Source organism: Sphaeramia orbicularis, chromosome 13, assembly GCF_902148855.1.
Source record: "Sphaeramia orbicularis chromosome 13, fSphaOr1.1, whole genome shotgun sequence".
In the NCBI taxonomy this organism is placed as follows: Eukaryota; Metazoa; Chordata; class Actinopteri; order Kurtiformes; family Apogonidae; genus Sphaeramia; species Sphaeramia orbicularis.
In genome coordinates this window covers 44046124-44069828 of record NC_043969.1, presented here as the reverse complement: position 1 = coordinate 44069828, position 23705 = coordinate 44046124, and the positions used below count along the sequence as shown (strand labels likewise).

General features: G+C 38.8%; 1 protein-coding gene across 1 annotated transcript in view; it reads left to right on the top strand.

The window, feature by feature from the left end:
• The first annotated feature begins 3271 nt into the window (after nt 1–3271).
• tmem91 (transmembrane protein 91) overlaps nt 3272–23705 on the top strand; it is a 37578-nt gene continuing 17144 nt past the window's right edge. The window contains exons 1-2 of the mRNA XM_030152185.1: nt 3272–3848; nt 21717–23322. Coding sequence (XP_030008045.1) covers nt 22885–23322 — 438 coding nt within the window. The 5' untranslated portion in view covers nt 3272–3848; nt 21717–22884. The remainder of the gene's footprint in view (nt 3849–21716; nt 23323–23705) is intronic.

The window sequence follows — 23705 nt, the reverse complement described above, 5'->3', positions numbered from 1 at the left end:
CACACAAAACCAGAAAAACACACGCAAGAAAAAAAAATCATACAAAAAGAAAAAAACACAACCAACAAAAACAAAGTTACACAAACAAGAAAAAGGTCTTACCAGATAAGGTAGGTACCTGCTGTGACCTGGATCTGGATGCTGATTGGATTGTGTTTCTGACAAGAAGAGGGACAGTACTTCTGTCCAGTCAGCATCCAGATCCTGGTCACGGCAGGTACCTACCTTATCTGGTAGGACCTCTCCTTGTGTGCATGTTTTTCTTTTTCTTGTGTGCATGTTTTTTTTCTTGTTTGTTTTTTTTCTTGTGTGTGTGCTTTTCTTTTTCTTGTATGCTTTGCGATTTGTTGTTGTAGTTTGCCCTTCAGGGTTCGATTTGCAACGTGATAACATGAATTGCATAAATATACACGCCACTTTTAATTGGCGTGTTATCTGTATGCATTATAAGCTTTCAGTGCATATCCTCACGCCACATCAAATAACACATTAGCGTGATTAGCAGTTAACATAATGAGGAGTTAGGGTTAGGGTTAGGGTTAGGGTTAGCGGTTACGGATCTATAAACTGGATATCTTGGTGTACACTGACACGCGATCAAATGGCGTTTAATAACACGCGAAAGGATGAAAATGCGTACGCATAGCACGCCAAATGCCATAGAAACTGACGTGATATACAATGTGGTTTTATGAGATGAGTCTGTGATTTGGCTACCTCAATATATACAGATACAAATACTGGTCTCTCTGCAGATTCTTCGTATCTACAGTATCTAATGACTCTATAAACTACTGCTGTTATGTTACTCCAAAAGAATACAGGACAAAAAGTTAAAGAGTCAAAGAGTAAACATGACAGCAAAGTGGAGGATTGTGTCGACAATAATCAAGTATTAATCCTAAAAAAGATGTGTAACTGTAAAGAACTGGGAAGTTAGCTCAAATAATCAGTCTGTGTATGTGTAGCTTGATTTTTCTGCAACATAGATACATGTGACAGAGCTGACATGGAAATCTATATTTTGAATTTTAACTAATATTTTGTACCTTGATGTGAAGATGAACTGATAGCGGAAAGGACAAGCAGCAAATATCACACATAAGCAATACTAAAATAACTAAATAAACAAATCTGTCACACTGAACATAAAAAAAATTAGAATTTAAATATCATTAGTCGCTTTTCCATTGACCCTCAAATTGCGCAAATATAACTTGCGCATAAAACTTTACCAACTGGAAAAACGACAATTTTGCCAAAAGTCTAATTTTTAGATTAAAATTTTTTCTGCAGGCATAAGGTGGTTTTTCGGGCACAGCTTAAATGGTATATCATGCAAAACTGCAATGGAAAGACCTTTTTTCGCAACTAGAGTCAGGTGAATTAAAAAACCAGATGTTGACGTACGTTACAACATGCGAAGTAGAAGAAGAAACATGTCGCGGCATGTGTGGACACACCAGGAAACCCAATTACTTTTTAATTTAGTACGAGATAGAGGGGTAATATATAATAATAATGAACACATCTGTAAATCAACACCATATTTATATTTGTCGCCGTGTTTACAGAATGACTTCTCGTGTCATCTCGTGATAATCAATACACAAATCATCGCATTTTTGATTTAATGGAAAAACCGACATTACGCACTTCTGTTTTTTCAACATTTAGTAAATATCGGTAAAGTTTTGCGCAGATGTCCAATGGAAAAGCCACTAGTGTTACCAAAAACAGTGGTCATACTAGGTTATTTACATTTTAATTCAGTTAATTGACCTGTATGTTTGCTGCAAAATGCTACATCACAATTGTCTGGATGAAAAAACAGTAACAAATGATGTCGTATTTTAGTTTTGACAGGCTGTTTTGTTGAGTTTTCCTTCTGTGGTAGATAATATTGTGTGCTGAGTCAATGTAAGCCTGACATGAGCAAAGCACTATATCGGTCTAACCCCATGCAATACCATTAGTGTCTCCTCAACTGCCCCCCCCCGACTCCTACTCCCACACCAAATCAATCCTTCTATCTCCTTCCCTGTCCTTTTACTCTGCACACTTCAGCTAATAAATAAAAAGCAGAGATGAAAACGGAGAAAGAGGAGAGGAAAGAAGCACTGAGGGAGGGAGGGAGAGAGAGAGGAGGAGGTAAAGAAGGAGAAAGAGAGAAAATAAAGTAATGGAGGAGGATGTGCTCAGACTAAAGAGGCTGGTATTGATCCCTGCTCCGTGATGGACTCAGAGGCCACGTGTCACTCCGACAGCCAAAGACAAATGGAGCATTAGATTGGAGCTTTGTGGGCGGCGCTGACCCACCAGAAAGAAGCAAACAACAACAAAAACAACGCGAAAAACAAACAGCGAAAAGGTTAAAGCATTTCTGGGGGAGGGGGGTTCTAGCCGAGAGCAGTGCACCTCATTAAATACTCAGCGTAAGCTCTGTGAATTTCATTGATTGCTGGTGTCCGGCAATGCCTGAGCTTTATCCCACGGGCCCCCCTCCTGGGAAAGGCGAAATGAGCATGAAGTAGGGACAATTGTTTTTTTTTTTTTTTTGCATCTTACGTCTATTTCTGACCTGGGATTGTAATGTGGGCTGGCCAGTGCGGGTAAAATGGGTCATAGGGTGAAGCAGACATAAAAGGGCTGACACAAAGTGAAGTCATCCTGGCCGGGGGGCATTTCTACTCTGGTACAGCACATACACACATAACACCACCCCCTCTTTTCTTTCTCCACCTCCTCCAGCTTTTGTTCCTCCCCGCTCGCCTCTCCGTTTTGATTGCCGCCTCTGTCCGTTTTCGTGTTTTCAACACGCAGCAGCGTCAAGCAGATTCTCATCTCACACTCGCACCTTTCTGCACGCTGAGGATATTGCATTTGCAGCTTGTCAAGAATCCTAAGATGCACTGGCCTTCTTATAAGCGCGCACATTTGTGTTGCTAAGGCTCACCTCCCTGCTACATCTTAACCCATAGTCTTAACCTATATCCTAATTCCAACCCAAAATCCAAGCCGTGACCCCTGTAATCCTCTTTAAAAAAAAAAAAAAAAAAAAAAAAGTAAGAAAAGACTAAAAGCACTCCCTTTGCCGGCATGTTTTTTTTTTTTTCAGTTTTACACTCTAATGAGGACCTCAGAGTAATTCAGAACACAGCCCATGTACTCGGATGCAAGACTCTGCACCAACGGGCTTTAGGACCTGGGGTTTGCGGCGTAATCGCCAGAGCTGAGGAAAGGCAAAAGGAGAGAAAGGGAGGCTGAGGAGGAGAGAAAGAGGAGGAGAGAGAGAGGGAGGGAGGGAGCTGCAGCAGTAGTGTATTTGGAAAAGTCAGGGAAAGAAAAGCTGAGAGTAGCAGAAGAAAGTTGAGGAGGTTTAGGGTGCACTGCATCTGCAACAAGGATTAATAAAAAGCCCTTTTCTAACAGAGAGAGAGAAAAAGAGAGAGAGAGAGAAAGAGAGAGAGAGGAAAGAGCCGAGCATCATGGGAGAGGAGATACAGTGCAGGGGGGAAGGGGGTTCTTTGACACATTACTGCTGCCAGGTTGCACAGGTGTAATAGACATGTATGCACAGCTCGACGGAGGGATGCAGTCCAACTCATAACCTGACTCCTGGCACAGACAGGGTTGGTGTAGTGTGCTCATATCCATCACACCCTCTGCACATGCCTACACTTAATGCAAGCAAATCAGCTGCGATGTGGCTCAGTGTGTAACATCCCTCAGTCCTGTGGATGCTGTGGGATTCGGAGGCTGGATTTCCCCCCCTTTTTACTTTTCAGAAGACTCATCATCTTAAGGACAGGACAGGACGGAGCGGGATCGGAGTTTTCAGCCTAAAGGTGAGGAATCTTCTTCAATAATATAAAACCCAGAATTTATGTAGATTAATGTGAATTCTTGTGTTTTTGCCACTGAAGTTATTATTTATGTTTGATCCTTCTTCCACATTTGAGAGTTAAATGAAAATAAACTATTCTAAAAAAAAAAAAAAAAAAAAATCAGAATAATAATCTGTCTTTTAAAAACTGCTTACAGGTAAGGATTTAGACAATAAAGAAAGGTTTATGGATTTAATAACATGGAAGGTGTCTATACCAATCGGTCCCTGTTTCTCATGAAAGCTTTTAAGTATTGATGTAGGACTAATATTTTAGAGGGTGATTCTAAAGTCAGCAGTATCATTAATCTTGTAGCCTGTATCTGAGTGTCTAAGAATGAATCACAATGCATTAAAATGACAATAAGACTAATGCCGCAGTGAGATACTCTCCGCTATCAAAGAAAAACAATAAAAAAATCTAGTTTGTTATTGCTTTTTTCCACGCACCTGCTTCTGCAATTTCATCATTCCTATTTACTCCAACATCCGAGCAAATCCCCCCCCCCCTTTACAAACACACAAACCACACATGCATGTCTCCATTGTTTATGTTTGCACTGTTATTCACTGCCCTACAACTAGCCCTGTGTGCAGTCACATTAAACTCAAGCGCATCTATGCAGGGAATGTGAAATCGGATGCAATCTGATGTGGAAGTCTTTCAGCCAAGACTAATTTGAGAGTGAAATGTAAAACCTGCAGAAGAATGAGGATGTACGGTACTGTCTCACTGTCAGTATTCCTAATTAAGAGGCTTAACTGTGCATATATATCTATGTGTGTGTGTAAGTTATAGGTAATTAGCAGCTAACAAACATACCCTCCCTCTGATGATGTGATAACACCATGTAATACATCATCTGCCACGTTAAAGTCGGCGACAGGCTAATTACCTCACTCAGCTCATTCTTCAACACTTGTGAGCGTTTTTTTTTTTTGTTCTGTTTTTTTTTTACTTGATATGTGTTTCTTTAAAGGCTCAGTGTGTGGCTTTTAGTGACACCTAGTGGTAAAGTTGAATATAAAAAATAAATGAAGACCCTCCCACCACCCTCCCTTATGGTGGCCATGAAAAATATGGAATAATCTCCTTAGAACTCAGATTTTTTTGAGTGTTTTGTGTTTTTTTGTCAAGGGGATATGGACTAGAGCTCGACCAGTAGTGGTTTTTAACCTTCAACCAAGGCAAGGCAAGTTTATGTGTATAGCACATTTCAGCAACAAGGCAATTCAAGGTGCTTCACACAGGACATAGAAATACGACGACAGGGAAAAAGAAACACATTTAAAACATTATAAAAGAAACATGTAAAAGATGATTAAAAACAGCAAGTAAGAAAACAACACGTAAAATCCAAAAATATAAAAACACACATATAATAAAGTAAGAGTTGCAGTGCAGAGTTTCGAAAGAGATTATAAAATTTAAAAAGTCAAAAGCCTTTTAGTCAAAGGCAGCAGCGAACAGGTGAGTCTTTAACCTGGACTTAAAAGAACTCAGACTCTCAGCACACCTGATATTTTCTGGTAGTTTGTTCCAGATACACGGAGCATAGAAACTGAACCATAAGCACCTATTGATCTAAACAACATAATATCATGAAATCAACTAAATATACACACCACTTTTAATTGGCGTGTTATCTGTATGCATTATAAGCTTTCTGCGTGTATGTTCACGGCGCGTCAAGTACCACACACTGAGGGTTAGGGTTAGTGGTTACAGATGTGTGAAGTGGAGGTCTTGGCGTAAATTGACATGGCAAGTTACGCCATCAAGCATCAGATGGCATTGAATAATATGCGAAAGGACGAAAATGCGTACGTATAGCCCAAAAAATACCATGAGATCAGTCTCAAGCTAAAATAGTTTAATACCTTATGAACTACTAATCCTATCAATTAAAGTTGATGAATCAGGTAAACTGTGCTTTCTCTGCTTTTCGTGGTCATCAGATATGACCCATTTGGAAATTCAGAGGCTCCACAGTGAATGTGGAAAACCCTCATCTTCTGCAACATTGATTCACCAGTAAAACCCATGGAGTTTGATAAGTGACAGTGGTTGTAGGTACATTTTTTCACCATCAGTTAACAGTACATTTTGTTGAAAAAGTCTCTGACGCTCCAATATCTACAGAGTCAGTATAGTAGATACAGAAAAATACATGACTTTCATTGAAAATGCAGAGGATGAAATAACCCATTGTTCCAGTTCACTTAGGAAAGGTTAGATGTAGAAAAAAAAAAAGTCATTTGGAAGTCAATACAGAAATAGTTCTAGGTCTTCTTCTCATTGTTCAGTGTTTATTTGCGGTTGGTAAACGAGCTTAGAGATGCATTATCAACACCAAGATGACTAGAGTTGCTCCACTCTCAGTCGTGGGCTTTGGTAGTCTCATTTCTTCTCTTCTGACAGTCGTTATTATTCTATCCCTAATATTAACTCTGGTTCACACTCACATATAGTAGGTGGTAGTAATGTACTTCAACTTTGCATTCCCTGCCTAGAAGTCCATTTAGAATTGCTACAGACATATTTTGGACTGGCTTGTTCTAAGTAAGGAAAACACAGCTGTCATTTTTGTGCTACTTATTGTGCCAGTTCCCAAATTAATTTTTCTCTCTATTTAGCCTTTCTTAAGTGATTTATCACCATTTATTACAATATTATCCTCTGTATTTTGCATTTTTCAGTGTAAATTAGGTATTTTCCCTATATTTAACTCTTTAAAACCTGACGTGTCACTACTGACACACCCTGCGCGTTTGCAGTTTGGATGGCTGTAACTCTTCCACTGTTTGTCCAATTTGAAAAATTCCAATGGATTCTGAATCCTGAGATGTTGCGCTTTATAGCTCTTATTGAGTCATTTACGATAATTTCACTCACGCCTGTACGAGAGGCTGGAGAATAAACTGTTTTAGCAGAATTATAACATGCAGTAAATTCTAAATGATTGCTAGATTTTTAAAGATCTGGGGGGAAAAAAGTGCTCTGGAGAAATGGGCAAACAGACTCACTCACAGCAAATTTTCTAACCTATTTATAGTCAAAATAAGAAAAAAAAAGTCCAGGCAGGCCATTTTAGGCTTAGGGTTTAAAGGGTTCATTTCCTGATTATGTAGATGTTCATAAAATCTCAGAGTAAATTCAAACTTATTATATCAAAAGAAAGAAGAATTAAAGAAAAAGTGACTTTTTCAGCAAAATATGTCATTAATTGAACATAAAACAAGTGTGTCCATCCACTGTCATTGATCCAACTCCATGGGTTTTACTGGTGAATCGATGTTGTAGAAGATGACGGTGTTTCCATGGTAACTACAGAGCCTCTGAACGTCCAAATGGGTCATATCTGATGACCATGAAAAGATGACAAACTGCATTTTAAACTAATTATTTACATGTATAAACAGGATTAGTGGATCAACAGGTATTAAACATTATGGATGAGATGCTTTGGGTCTTTGGGTGTTTATGGGTTAACATAAACACAAACAGATCATATCCTAACCTATCCTATCCTAACCTCATCCATATCTGCTTCTTAGATGAATTAAAACTATAACTGACTGTCATTTCAGTGGTTTTACTCGTGTGGATCTGCTTCTTGTCCTCACATTGGAGGTGAATCACCACAAAATGTGTCAGCAGATTTAATCAGCACTTAGAGATTAACACAGATGAACACGTGCAGGCAGATGCAGGTCATTTTTATTGTTTACGCCGCCATATTGGTGTAATCGTCCGGTCATCTGAACAGCCTTTATTACTGAGTCTGTACACATCCTGTGAAGCATCGTGACAATTCTACCTCCTGCTTTAAAGTCAACGTGACCTGGAGAATGAGACAAATGATCATCGTTGCCAAGGTTTGATATGAAAACAAATAACAGTGAGCACTTGTGCCAAGAATGATCCCTGTAAAACCTGCAGGAAGAATTCCATTTGAAGCCATCAGTTTTACTCCTTCCACTTTATTTCATTTTTATTTATTTTATAGGCTTTTATGACATTTATGCATTTTAAAGTTTGGCAAAAGACCCTAAATGGCAGGTTTACTGCATCTCATCAGCTAGTAAATCACTATTTTTAAATATATTTTTCATATTTTGTATTATTTTGATCAATATTTATTTTATAGCAACCAGGAAAATGTATGTCAATAAACAAGAACCATTACGTTCAATCAGATGCATCTTGATCTGTTCATGAATGCATTTAGTGTATTTGTATGATCATTTTTCTTTTTCTATGATCAATGATACCAAATATCCAATAATTGTATCACTTTGGGACCACAGTATCAGTGGTAATAATCAGTCGAGGCTATCTCATTTTAATTAATTAATGTCTTTACATGAATTTCTTCTGACATGATATCTTTCAAGAGCTATTCTTAATATATATTGTCATTATTTATCAGAAATATAAGGTATTGTGGGCCAGTGTTATATTTACTCATTTTTATCATGACATGTGCATTCGTATTCTTCAAAATGCATTCATTTTAAGCCTATGGAATTTGATATTTAAAATTTTGCCTGTTAATCTGTTAATGCTGCTTCCAGGCTTTTTAGTGATACCTGATTATAGCAACTGCAGACACCACTGGCTATTGTCTATTAATTTCTTCTCTTCTATTTCATATTTGTGCGAAATTTTCTTCATATTTGGTGTATGAATTCTCATTGTGGCCGTGACCTTTGACCGATAAAAAGGTCAGAGTTGTTCCTTAAGTCTACTAAGCGAATGTTTTTTGCCAAATTTGAAGAAAGTTCCTGAAATGTAGTGTCTTAATGTACAGTAAATGCCATGTATGTTCCTCAAAATGGAAAAAAAAAGATGAGCCTCTCCTTCAAAACATAGAAGCTCTCATTCAGATGACTATTTCATGATGAAATCCTAAAAAACATGGATCATTTTTGCAGTACAAACAGCATGCCTCAAGTATTTTTATTTGATAAATTATTCAAAACATACTTGTGGCTGTACATGTTACTGAGGGCGTACAAGTGTGACCAACATGTGTAAACTTCACCTTACATGGTCAAGAGTTTTCTGCGCTGTAACATCTATATATAACTAGTACACACAAATAAACCCTGGGGAATATTGTAAACTGCAGTGGCACGACTGACAACCACACAAATGCTGTGAGATATGGTTATTCTCTGCTCAGAGCGTCCCATGATGCTCACAGATGCACAGAGCAGAACACTGAGTACAACATAACCCACTCTGCAGAGATGTGCCGGAGTCATTTGCCACATATTGCAGATGGGTAACTTCCCATTCCTCGGGCCTCGCTGCACACACGCACCAGCTGTGCGAGTCCAGAACATGTTCAAGTGTGTGTTTTTTGTGCGATCTTTGTGTAGTTCTGCATGTGAGCATGTAGGAGGCAGCGCATGAACGGCTTCAAAGGGTTCATTTATGGAAAGGACATAATGATGCAAAGCTTCAAGGGGATGTATGTGTTTGTATGTGTGGTTATGTAAAGGCAGCGTGGTGACAGAGTGTGTGTCTCTAGGGTTAGCGCAGGGCAAACCATGGACTGATTAATGAGCTCACGCTGTCATACACACATTCTGCACAGGGGGATTCAAGTAAACTGAGCGCCCAGCCAGCGTGACTGCTCTCATTTGTTGTTATAGAGTAATTCTGTGGAAATTATCCATCCTTTCTAGTCTAATGTGACAGTAACACATCCTTACTGGAAGGCACGGCTAGGCTGGAATTATCCCATCCAGTTATTATCAAGCCGAGCAGAGGAACAGTACTGAAATGGCAAATTAGCCTCTGCTTCATTTATCCTGCAGTGAGCACTCCACTCCACACAGTGAATGTGTTTCCATAGGAACATGATGTTACTTTGGGCTTCACAAGCTGTGCAATGCACTCCACGCCGCCGACAGTTTTTGCTTATCTTTTCTGTTCAGTTTCCTCCCTGCTTCTCGTCAGTCACTCCACGCAGATCAAGGAAAAGAGAGTGAGAAAAGGGGTTAGGAAGTGAAATCAATAGGACCATTAAAGTGCCACAGATTTCTGTTTGGCATATCTTGACGCCTGCTCTCGTCTTATCAGCCTGACATCGCTGTTCTTTAAAATGTCTTTTTATTAAAGCCTTACAGACCTTTACAGCTCCAATTTCCTACAGCCACTGTGCTGTTTCTTTTCTACGAGTGTGTTCACTGTATCTGCATCTCCTTGATCTGTATCAGCTGAAATATTACAGCAATTACTTCCAGCTCTGTGCATGAGTGTATGTGGAGCTAAGAGCCAGTGTGGGTAAAAAAAAAAAAAACAGAAAAAAAAAAAAACTGCAGAGTAGCTTAAAATTAGCCTAAGAGTCAGCAGCAACAGTTTTCTGCTTTTGTGACAGGGATATAAAGCAACATTTTACTTTAATTGCACATTTCAGCATCTCAGGAGCAGGCGTTATTCCACTGCAGCAAGGAGCAAGTCAAGTTTTAAGTTTGGTTCGGTGGCTTTGCAGACAGATTATGAAGAAGGCGAGGAGTCAGATATGCAGTCCGACCAAAACCAGATAATCATGAGTTTAGAGAAAAAAACGGTTTGTGTGATAATCAAAGTTACTTTGGAAATATTGTTTAAAATGAGAATAAAAGTCTAACCACTGAAAAACCTAATGGACTGAAATGAAAATGAGTTAATTAAAAGACGGACTTAAAGGACTGATATTTTCCTTTTTTTTAATGGAATTATGTATTTTAAAACATCTCACTGTGGTCTACATAAACTGTAAATGCTCTGCTTGGGTCTGAATTCTTCATTAATTCAACTCCACAGGTCCATCTTCAACCCTATTTCTGACTAATGACACCAGAAAGGTGGTTTTGAGCCCTGGACCTTTAAATGCAAATGAGCCACTTCAGGCCCCACCCCCTCCAGATTGTTGACTGTGCTGCTCTGTCCTGTTTAACCAACAACTGAACATTTTAGGTAATCATCTCGAAGTTTGGAATATTTTCAGTTTTTACTACAACTGCTGATGCTACTGATAATGTCGTACTCAGAGAAAAGTTCGTCAGAAGTCTTGACCTTATATGTGCACATGTCGTGGCATAACTAGTTATAGATGCAACAATTTAAGAAGGAACTGAAACAGGTTGTAGTAATCCACTCGATTTTTGCCAAAATGAATATAAAGATAGCTTTGCAGCACCTGGAGGGTTCAAATTCAAACTTTTTGAACTATTAGGGTCCAAATACACAAATAAATGAACCAAAGACTAATAAAAGCAGGTTTAGCAAAATATGACCCCTTTAAAGGTTCAATGTGTAAAATTTACATGAGTTTACATGAAGTTTGTGTTGGAGTCTGTGTTGTTCTCGGAGATTGATGCTTATTGACATTAGATTCTAGATATTAGCAGAAGCGAGTATATGGATTTTTGTGGATTTTGTGTGCATAAGCTGTTTTCATGGATGTAGGCACTCAAACCAGTTATTAGTTCAGAAATGGAGTTAGCTGACGTCAACTAGTGTTAAGTTCCAGGCACAAAACAACCTTCATGTAAACACATAAGCATAAATGAATCTTCCATATTTACTTTAGTATTCTTAAAATGAACATTGTGCTGGTCTGACTCTTGAAACTTCACTGTGCGATAGTTTTTTGGCGGTAATGGCCAAAAATTCCCTTATTATCATTACCTTAGTTAGTGGATGGAGGAACTATGATGTCACTTATTGGTTTCTGAAGCCAAAAGTTTGCAATTTAGACACTGTTATGTTGGCTTTTTGGTGGCCATAATTGGGAAAAAAGGGTGGGACTATGGGAGCCGTAGGGGTGAGAACTGAGCTAATGCTAAATGCTAGCTTACTGACTTGGTAAAATGGTGCATTTCATCAGGCACTGTGTAACAAGTTAGTTTTATAGTCTTGTTTGAGTACCCTACTACCCACTATTGTTGAGCTGTCTGCAAAAAAGTTTTATTAAACAAACCATAACTCACAAACTGATTTTGCAGGCGAACAAACTGTCAATCAAAGATGAATATGTCAGACATCAGAGCTTCAACTTGACCTGTGATCTAAGTAATGGAGGAAATAATTAAAGATGGTCCACCAGATCAGTTATTAGAGGATTCAAATAGAACGACAAAAAAGCATCGAAAAAAAGCTATTTACTTAGTAATTTTAGAGAGAAGTTCCATGTATGTCTATGGGAGATGGGGGTTTTTTGGAGCCATGTGAATTTATGTGTGTTCATTCAGAAGCATTAAATCTGTAGGTTACTTAAGCATTGGCTTCACTTTGGAGCTGAAGTCCTTCCCACTTGCTTTTATTATTGCATGTCAAGTAACGGGAAGTTTTTTGACTCAGTTGTTGAAGAAAATCTACTTTGTGGTGCAAGATTTTTGGTTGCTCACAGATGTCTTCAGACGGGTCGGGGCTTAAATATGTGATTGACAAGTTTAACTTCCAATGCTAGGACTCTACCACAAACAACTGCACTACTCTACTCATTGATTTGTCATAACAGCAACATGGCAGCTCCCATAACTGTGATATTTTCACTTTTACAACAACATTTGGTCATTATATATACAGTATATATATACAGTATAGATAGATAGATGGATGGATGGATGGATGGATGGATGGATGGATGGATGGATGGATGGATGGATGGATGGAAGGATGGACGGACGGACTATTTTGAACATAAGTGGGCAGCTTTTATTTATTTTAATAGGGAAGATCAATCTCAAAAACTTCCAATTACAGCACTTTTCACAAAGATTTGTTAATTCTGCAGCTTTAAAATCAGAAAAACTGTCTTTTTTCTCTGCTAGGATATTATCACATCACTATTTTTTAGTAAATTACTGGTTAAATCTACTTCACTGTTAGATGGAATATATTATTACGACAAAGTTCCATAGATTTTCTTATAAACAAGAATACTGTTCTAATGAAAACACACTTTACAAGACTACTTCATCTTAGAAAAATAACCTCATAAGACTTCCATTACATTCTTGAAATTCCTGTTTTCAGCTTAGAGGGCAAAAGAAGGGAGGCAACAGAGGCATACGAGTTGATGTGTAGTTGTGTATGACACAGCATCAGACTAAAAAGCAGCGATATACGGAGGCCAAAGAGAGGAGCTCTTGTAAAAGTGTCAGTGATGATTTGCAGCGACGTCCTTGCAACCTTCCCTCTACCTGACTGGATGTTTTATGAGTGTTGCAGAATCAGAAAAGGAGGCAGGCTTATGATACAGCTGACAGAAGTCGTTTTATGGTGCATGGGCAGAGGTGCAGGAGGAGGGGTGGAGGGCTGGTGGGCCTGTAATAAAGCTGAGTGCATCTCTCCTGGAATGAAGTTGTGAGGACTGGGAGGGGGCAGAAACGAGGAGGAACGGGGATGAAGTGCCTCAAACATTAGTGTATGAGTGAGTTTGGACGCATACGTGTGTGTTCGGTGTGTCACCACGTACAGTATGTGAACATGAGAGGGAGGCGTGCGCTCAGAGCCGCTGCTGACGTCAGTGTGTTGTTGGATGATCACTCAGCTTGTTCAGTATAAGAGGTACTATAGCCGTCCATAATGGGGTGAGTAAAGAGTGAGGAAGGGGGAGTCATGGTGGGTTTGCATGGTGAAGCATTATCAGAGCAGAATGCAGCCCTCAGCACCACATCAGCCCAGAGACACACTATTATCCTGTTTTTTTTTCCTGCGTTTGAGCGGTGAGGCATAGAACAACGACTCACTGAATTGATCTGGAGTTTGTAAAGCACTTGTGTTGAATACTTGCCTAAGAGATACGATGTAGTTTGTTCAAATGACATGTTCTCACTGTAATGAAAAGACCCAAACCACGCAGCACGCAGGCTGTTTTCATCTCCATGCACTTGCGAGCTCATAATAGCATTTCTTCTCCTCTCAATTAAGTTCTAATTTTAGATGTATTCAGTTTTTGCAGATTTTCTGTTTGGAGTATTTGGTGAGAAACAGAGTAGCAACGAGGACCACCCTACGAGGAATCTCCACTGAGCCTTTATATTAACAGAGTGATGTTGAAATAAGATAATTAAATGTTGTATGTGATGAATATTTAACCCATTCCACACCACAACAAATCACAACTAGAAGCTTTTCTCTAGTTCCATAATGGTGGATGACATACTGTAGTTTTAAACAGATGTGCTAAAGGTTGCACAGTGGAGAAGTGGTTAGTACTTCCACGTCACTGCAAGGAAGTTCTGGGGTCAACTCTCAGTTTGACCGGGCCCTTTTTATGCAGTGTTAAAGATTGGATACTCATCACAATAATTTTCACTATAATTACTCTGTACTGTACTTCCTGCACTTCCTTTTCCTATTGTATTTGTTTTTATCCATTGTTATGTTTCTTTGTTTGTTTGTTAACGCTGTAGCAGAAAAACTATTGGTTGAATTCATACCAAATTGGGTTTATAGATTTCCAGTGACCCACAACAGATCTCATTATAAATTGGAAACAGTAGGTCAAAGTTCAAATTTTTTATGAATTTTTAAAATCTTTTTTTTTTTCCTCACTTACTTATAATGGATGAAATTTCAAATGTCTGTAGCAGCAAAACTGTTGGTTGAATTCATACCAAATTGGGTTTATAGATTGCCAGTGATCCAGAATTGATGTCATTACATTTTGGGAAAAGTAGGTCAAAGTTTAAATTTTTTAGGATTTTTAAAAAAAAATTTTTTCTCCCATTTACTTATAATGGGCGAAATTTGAAATGTCCATTAAAAAACCTTAATTTTCTTTCAATTTACTTCAAACTTGGCACATATATAGAGTCAGCTGATATGCTGACATTAGCACACGTATAGACATGATGACAACAGCTGGATCGATGCCAAAATAAGCTACAATATGTGAGAGGGGCGGGCTTTGTTGTGCCTGGCACCACTTGTTAATAATATTATCATTAGTCGCTTTTCCATTGACCCTCAAATTGCGCAAATATAACTTGAGCATAAAAATTTACCTAATGGAAAAATGAAAATTTTGCCAAAAGCCAAACTTTTTGATTAAAAGTTTTTGCACTGGCAAGAAGTGGGTTTTTGGGCGTAGCGCAAATGGTATATCATGCAAAACTGCAATGGAAAGACCTTTTTCACAACTAGAGTCAGGTGAATTAAAAAAATGGATGTTGATGGACGTTACAACAAGCGAAGAAGAGGAAGAAACATGTTGCGGTATATGTGGACACACCAGGAAACCCAATCATTTTTTAATTTAGTACGAGATAGAGGAGTAATATATAATAATAATGAATATATCTGTATATATCTGGCATCCTGACCACCGCAAGAGACTGGCAGCTGCTGGTGGACCTCGAGCGGCAGCTGAAGTTCCCCAGACATATAGCTGCCACCACCCTACGCCCAGACATCGTCATACTATCAGAGGCCACCAAGCAAGCCGTGCTGCTGGAGCTGACAGTCCCGTGGGAAGATCGGATAGAAGAAGCCTTTGAGAGGAAGCTCTCGAAGTACACAGGACTGATCAGTGACTGTCAACAGGCTGGTTGGAAGGCAAGGTGCTTCCCAGTGGAGGTGGGATGCAGGGGTTTTGCGGCTCAATCCTTGGCCAGAGCCTTCAGTAACCTGGGCATCGAGGGAGAGAGTAGGAGGAGAGCCATCCGCAATGCCACCGAAGCGGCAGAGAGAGCCTCAAGATGGCTGTGGCTCAAGAGAGGAAAACCATGGAGCCATGGTAGCTAGTTGCCATCTGGACACAAGCCGGGGTCTGATCAGCCCTGGCTGGGTCACCTGGATGAGGGTGTATGATGTTGAAAGACCCGAAACACCCAGTGATTCCAGGAACATCACTGAAGATGTGTCCAGAGGCATCAGTAGATGTATTCCCACAGTAAATCAACACCATATTCACTTTCGTTGACATGTTTATGGGATGACTTCTCATGTCATCTCGCGATAATAAATGAACAAATCATTCGCATTTGTGATTTAATGGAAAAATCAACATTACTTCTGTTTTTTTGACATTTAGTAAATATCGGTAAAGTTTTGCACAGATGTCCAATGGAAAAGCAACTATTATCATCATTATCATTATTATTATTATTATTATTATTATTATTATTATTATTATCATCGTTATTCATTATTACTCCATTGGTTTCCTGTGGTTGCTGCAGTTTCTCCTGCCATTAAAAACAGGTATTTATGGGTTAATTCTCCAGTCAGCGCCATTGAGTTGTTTTATTTTGGCACTGACCAATAAATAACAACACAAACAGATACAGAAACAGGAAGAAAGAAACAGGTACATGATATTATGTACATAGACAGGTCATCCATTCTATAGATGAAAGTCCACACTACATGCACTAACAAAGAGTAAGTTATGAGGGAGTTGACATCACTACTAGAATCTCAACTAAGTCTATATCCATTATTATGTGGGTCCTGAAGTGGTCCCAGGAGGTAATTCTGTCTTCACTGCTACCTTTAAGTCTGTTGAACAAGGACTCATAAGATGCCGTCTCCACTATTGCACCACAGCTGTTTTTTAAGGTTGTCTTTTAAAGCTTTTCATCTATAATAAATAGCTTTAACAACATATTGTCATTCCCAAGTCGTCACATACTAAAGCCATGGTGATCGTATTTGGTTAGGTTTAGAAAAACTGTCACAGAAATAACCAAAATAAAAATGACAAAGCAAGAAAATGCAAAATAAATAAAGATAGCATGAAACAAGAGATGATGAATTTTAATCACTTCCTCCTAAGACAGTTTCTACTTAAATGCAGCCCCTGGTCTATGTCATTATTATTTTCTAATGTAAAGCATTTCCACCAACTTCTGTCTGGTTCCCTGCATGTTGGAATTTGAACCCTGGGCATTGAAATCAGATGTCAAGGGCTCTCAGCAAAAAAACACAGCATGACAAGCTGAATAGTGAGAACAGGCTCAAACAATAGGAAATCAGGTTTAAAAATTATACCTCCTTTCTGCCTCCTTTTTCCTTTCCGTGAATATCTATATTACAGTTCCATATGAATGCAATCACTCACAATCCTTACAAAAAAAAAATAATTTCATCTGTGGATTATAATGTGTAAAAGGACAAGAATAGAATAGAATAGAATAGAATAGAATAGAATAGAATAGAATAGAATAGAATAGAATAGAATAGAATAGAATCAGTGCTGGGCAGTGATTAAAATTTTTAATCGCATGGATTTCTGCAATTAATCGCATAGTTATGGGGCGGGGGGGGTTGCCTTTAAGTGATATTTCAGACTTAAAGTACTCCGGTGATAAAAATAATTCCACATTGCAGTGCTTACAAACAACTGTGTCCTTCTCAACCCCACCATCTGAACACAATTAAAATGAAAATGTCCATGGAACAGACTGCTACTTTTCTCCATGTTTATGTCCACACCAGTTTACTTCTGCTTGTGAGTAATTGACAGGAGTCTTAATCCCACTAATAAGTACTAATATTAATAAGACCAATAATATGTGATGTTCAGTTGTTCAAAGCAAGCAAAGGGGGCCCTCTAGTGGTGGTAATAAGTTGCACTAACGTTTGTTTTGTCCTTTCGGTGTTACCGTAGTCAGTTCAGACATAAGAAGGAACTAACAGACACGTTTCTTTCACTCTGTTTGTATGGCCCCAAAAACGTTTGCCTGTGAGTATTTTATGTTTAGTTGTTGTACGAATGAATAGTATAATATATATATATAGGCTGGCATATTATACCTAAACACAACCAATGAATTTACATAAACTTAGCATGAGCCTGCATAAAGAATTAGCAACCCATCTGCGACTGCTAGCATAAATGAATTAGCTTAAACATGTTAATAACACATTGTAATAAACACATCCAAAATAACGTCATAAACATGTTTCTAACGGCACGTTTGCATGTGAAATTATTTAGCAAACAACAGAATGGTTGATACATACAGGCGTTGAACTGCAGGAGTTAAAGTTTGATTCAGCATTACTGGGAAAGTTGGCTTTCTCCTCTCAGTTCGTGCACAGTTCACACAGAGCACCGGCGTGTGGAGCGCCAAAATAAAAGCATGAATTTCAAAATAAGAGTCAGTATGCGTAAATGAACTAAGACTTGCTTGAAAGGCAGAACGGCATTAACGGGAGATTTAAAAAATTGTCGGCGTTATTTAATGAATGAGTTAACGCGGTAATAACGCGTTAACTTGCCCAGCCCTAAATAGAATAGAATAGAATAGAATTGGATTGGATTGAATAGAACAGCTACAGGAACAATAAAAATCAGTTTAGCAGCTGTTTCTTTTTAGCAGCAAACTCTTAAAGTCGAAAAAAGACTTTACCAAAAAATATTGACAATATACAAAACTGCAATAACTACTAAAATATACAAAAAGCCAACTCTTTAGTATAGATCGAAATATGTACGACATACAAAGGATACATGCAGGTAATATAGGATATATACAAGGTGAAATTGAAAACAAGGGGCGTGATTCATGATTATTGCACTGAGGGGGCAACATGATATTATGAATTGTGTACAGATAACGCACCACTCTTTTAAATTTTTTTTTTCCTTTTATTTAGTGCTCGACAAAATATTGTGACGGGGTCACAAAGACAAATAAACAAACAAACAAACAAACAAAAGACAATTCATAAGACATACACATTAGGCAAAACAAAGACGGGTGCAAACAAAGGGCTTTTTACAAGTGCGTTTGTGTGCGTGCCTGTGAGTGTGGGCATGTGTGTGCGTATATGTGTGGTTATGTGGTTTATGATTTTATTAATTTTTTTATTTTATTTTATGTACAACATATAATGGATATATGCAGGTAATATAGGATGTATACAAGGTGAAATTGAAAACAAGGTGCGTGATTCATGATTATTGCACTGAGGTAGGGTGCAACGTGATATCATGAATTGCGTACAGATAACACGGCACTTTTAATTGGCGTGTTTATCTGTACACATTATAAGCTTTCCGTGTATGTTCACACCACATCAAGTACCATGCGATTAGCAGTTAGGGTTAGGTTTAAGTGTTAGGATTAGCTGTTACAGATATGTAAACTGGAGATTTTGGCTCACATTGACACCAAAGTTAAAATAGTTTTGGATTTTTCATTATAGTTTAGTTTTATTTAGTTTTGACTTTTTTTCTCTAATTCATTTAGTTTTAATGAGTTTTTAGAGCAGGTTTGCTAGTTTTTATTAGTTTTCATTTTTTTCTAAAGGCTTAGTTTTAGTTTAGCTTTAGTTTCATCATATCTTTTATCTTCTTCGCTGTCGTATTCATATAAATCCCAGACAGGACTCTGCTGCTTTCTCTCAGCTTTAGTCTCCATGTTTCAAGGTAGAGTGGGGACCAGAAGACGACCCTAAACCACAAGTGACAAAGTGCCGTATGGTGCCACTGGCTAAAATTACTCGAGCGAAATACATCGATTTCGTATCAATCCGACGTTGACAAAGATGAAAACTAAGGGAATTTTAGCTTTAATTTTTATACGTTTAAGTTAGTTTTGTAAGGACGCAATACAGTTTCAGTTAGTTATCGTTTTTTTCTTTGAAATATAGTTCTTATTTATTTCAGTTAACGAAAATGTTTTTGTCATTTCGTTAGTTTTCGTTAACAATAATAACCTTGATTGACACGTAATCAAATGGCTTTGAATAACACACAAAAGGTTGAAAATGCGTACATATAGTACGCCAAATGCCATAAGAACTGGCATGACATACAACGTGATTTCATGAGGTCAGTCTGTAGGGTGAGTATTGCAATGTTCATTAAACAATAAGCATGATTTTCCTCTAAAATAAGTGGAAAAAAGCCATAGTAGCCTCTGAACATATCTGTAGTTGCATTCAGACAAACACGTTAACCTTTAAGAGCAATTATAAGCTTCTCTGGGAGGTAAAATGACTGCACTATTTCGACAATGCAAAGCAGAAACACTAGCACTAGAAAAAAAAAAATACAGGATAAAAAGGGCTGGAGTTAAAAAGTGTCAGTTTAATGAAGTGAATGCACCAAAGCTGCAGCCGCTGCAGAGAACTGGAGTCTTGCATACATGGTGTCATTAATGCTCAGGCTGTTTTGCAGCATTGCAGTAACAGTCACAGTGTCTTATGTTCACTGTCCCCTTGTGTCATGAACTGAGCGCGTGTGTATCCATCAGAGGTTTAGCGCTGAGTTCGCAGTTTTCTCAAACAATCGGAACACGGGGCTAAGGGGACAGCAGCTGCTACACGTCGAGTAAACCTGGAAATACTTCAGAGCCTTTTCATTTACTGCTTTAAATCACATCACAGTGGACTCACACACAAGGTTAAGCTTTTATTCTAGTGTTAAGACTTGGCTTTGAGCTCCAGCGGTTCCCAAACTTTGTCAGTGTGAGACCAAAAAGAGAACTTAAGTGTTTCTCCAAGACCCAAACTTACAGAAATACATAAAGAATTTAAGATGAACACTTTTTACTGACTAACTGATGAACTTACATAATTAATGAGGGGAGGAGAGAGCATCTGAATGTCAGTTGTTTCTAAAACTGATGAATAATGTTGAAAACACCAACAAAATCAAGACAAACATGAATGATTTATACTTCTACACTTAAATCTGTGTCTTGTTACAAGTTTACCCAGTTTTACAAGCTGTGTTTTCTGAGTATTTCACCACCTGAAGCACATCCAGTATATCCTCTGCATGTCCAATAGCTTTATTAAAGCTAAAATCATCATCAGTCATCGTTGTATTTTCATTTTGACACAATTATTGACAGAGTTATAATTAAAAGTAATGGAGTCATAGAAGAAAACTCATCATATATTTTATTTAGAACAAAGAGCTGCCATACTATAGTATTATTGGGCCAACTGGGGACAAAATAAAAACAGGCCCTGACCCATTTTGGGTCCAAACCATAAGTTTAAGAAACACAGTAATAGAGGAACACATAGAGTCAAATAAATACACTAACAGCAGCAGAAATACACAAAACCACAGTTGTAAAACTTGCAAAGTAGGTCCCAACTAAGCATCATTTTTAACACGCAACTGTTGTGGAAATGTTCAACTGATAACCCACATGTATTTCTACTCAAATTTTAATTTACTGCACTGTAGTATTTATTCTTTGGAGTTTTATTATTACGTTTATAGATACAGTCAGCAAAGCTGGGGGTGGGAAACCTGAGGGGGAAAACACCCCCCCTCCCCTTCTGCAATACTGTAAAAAAAAAAAAAAAAAAAAAGTATACTTCTTTTGCTAAAAAATTGCTTTTTGGCCTAACTCATCAAATACTCAATTTCTGGTCAAGTTTTTGTGTTTTCTAAAAAAAAATGATATAGGTAATTATTTTAGGAAGGTGACAAAGTTTTTCCCTGTTATTTATAAGTTACATCTCATAACCACTCATGGAGTTTATATCATAATGTCCATTTCCTCCTGTGTTTTATTAGTTAACTCCAAACTGTAATGAAATGTTCATTCATACTGTGTATTTTGTCGACAGTCTTCCTTTGCCGTGAGCTTTGTCAGTATCTATGTTTGTCTTGAATTATTCCTTTTCTAATGTGACAAACAAGGCTGTGATGGTTTTCGTAGTTAAATATCATGCTGGTATTTCTTCCCTTTAACATCCTAACAGTGTCAAACTCTGCACAGATGTCACTATGCACAGTAACACTCACAGATTACCATTAAGGAGGATGAGAAAAGACTTGTTTTGGACTGGAGGGGCACATTAAACATGTTGTTGTTAGTGAGTGTGACCTTGTTTTTCTCTCAACAGACCAGGACTGGATAAAGAGCCACCCGACTCCTCTTCCGTCCTGAACGAAAACCCTCTTAAGGTGGACGTGGCTCGTTAAAAACAGTCCCGAAGCAGCGGCAGACGGCCCACCCACGGCCATAAATCAACACTCAGAACTTTGATTTCTTCATTATCGCTTCCAGCAGCAACAACAGAGGAACAAGCATGTTGGCGTGCCCGCTGACCCGCGGACGTGCACCATAGGATGCTATTTCTGGAGCCTCATTGCTTTTACAGATTAACTGCCCTCAAATATGGCCCCAATCCGTTCATTGCAGCACTAGTTTGACTGCTGCCCGAGGTTGTGCATATTCCAGCTTCAAAACACCCCGCAGTGAGTGGGTCCAGTCATCTGAAGGCCTGCTGCCTGTGGCCTGTTTTTAAAGCAGTGTCAGTCCAAAAGAACAAACACACAACTGTACATCACTGCAGCTTGGAAGTCTTATTCTCTTCGCCCTCACTTTTCACATTTCTACCAGATTATCTTTACTCTCAAAGGGTTAGATTGATATCCAGAGCTCTCAGACTAACACCATGACACAGTGCACTGAATAAGATTTCACATTTTATTGCGAGAGACATTTTCCATGAGTTCCTAAAGGCAAATCACACAGAAATCCCATTGGCTTGTGTTTTTATTAGACTGTCTGGGGGGTAATCAAGGTCCTCCATCACCAGAATTGACATTTCCATATTGTATGAGAGAAAGGAGCTGGCATTAGCATATTCATGAACGCTGACACACTCAATCATGTGAAATGAAAGACGTGGGGGCAAAGCCTGAGCCATCAGACCCTGAAACAAATAGCTTATGACACGTGAGGAAAAGAGGATCTTGTGAATCCCCCTAACGCAACTTCAGCACAACATTCCAAAGCACACAGGATTCCAGGAGGCAACCACCGGGATATTTCCCTTTGCTATAACCCTGCTGTTTCACACTGGACTCTGGAACTGGAATAACAAGAGGAAAATTTAAGCGTTAGATTAAATATGGATTATCACTGAAACTTTAAAGACGGCAAAGCAGCTGCCTGTTCAAAAGCTCATCAGACTCTTCAGGGAAACGCTGTGCAGACTGATTTTGTAGATTACAGTTCCTTGTTGATGTGGTTGACGCTTGCATTTTTGGAATTAAAAGAGAGGGATGGAGAATCTAGATGAGCTGGAGCACCCTCTACTGGGAGAAAGCACCCATAACAGCCGTGCGTCCGGGCCTGGGTTGGGGTCTGGAACCACCGGACAGGCCCCTGGTGGACTCTTGAAGGGCATCTTAGTGAAGTGTGAGGAGGACCGGGCGTACCCTCCTCTATCCTGGAGGAACTATTGTGGACATCCTCCTGAGCTTCAGCAGCAGCAGCTCCTGGACCCCTGCTCCTTACCTCGTACACTAGAGTCCTTTTACCCGGCAGCCCCCATCTGGGGCCACGCAGACTCACTGCTAAGCAAGGATTATCTGGAGACCACCTTTGTGGACATTCGACCTGGCTCAACGCTGGAGAGAAAGCTGCTGGCGGAGGCACAGGATTTCCACAGTGTGTCCTACAGCATGGATGATGAGGACGACCTGCTTCCTGATTCTGACGTAAGACCAGTCACATGACATGACAGGGCTTTTCTTGCAGTCACACCAGAGCTTAAGCAACATTAATCCAACATCAAGTGCCATGTTAAAGAGTTGAGTGGTCTGTACTATCTGACCTGTACAGTGTATTTATTCCAAATGCAAGTTAGAAATGTTCCCAAAAATATAGTCTTCATTGCGCGTTGATACAGTTCATTCCTTTTCTTTCTTGGTAAATTCCACTGGCATTTTCAGTTGATTAACCTCTCAGCTGGCATGTCTATTTCTGCACGTAAAATTTGACACCATGGCAACGTGGCCCTATCGATTATCTGTTGCTAGGTAACCCACTTCAGTGATGATTCTGTGATTCGAGACATTTGTAATGCCGTTGTATTCCAAAA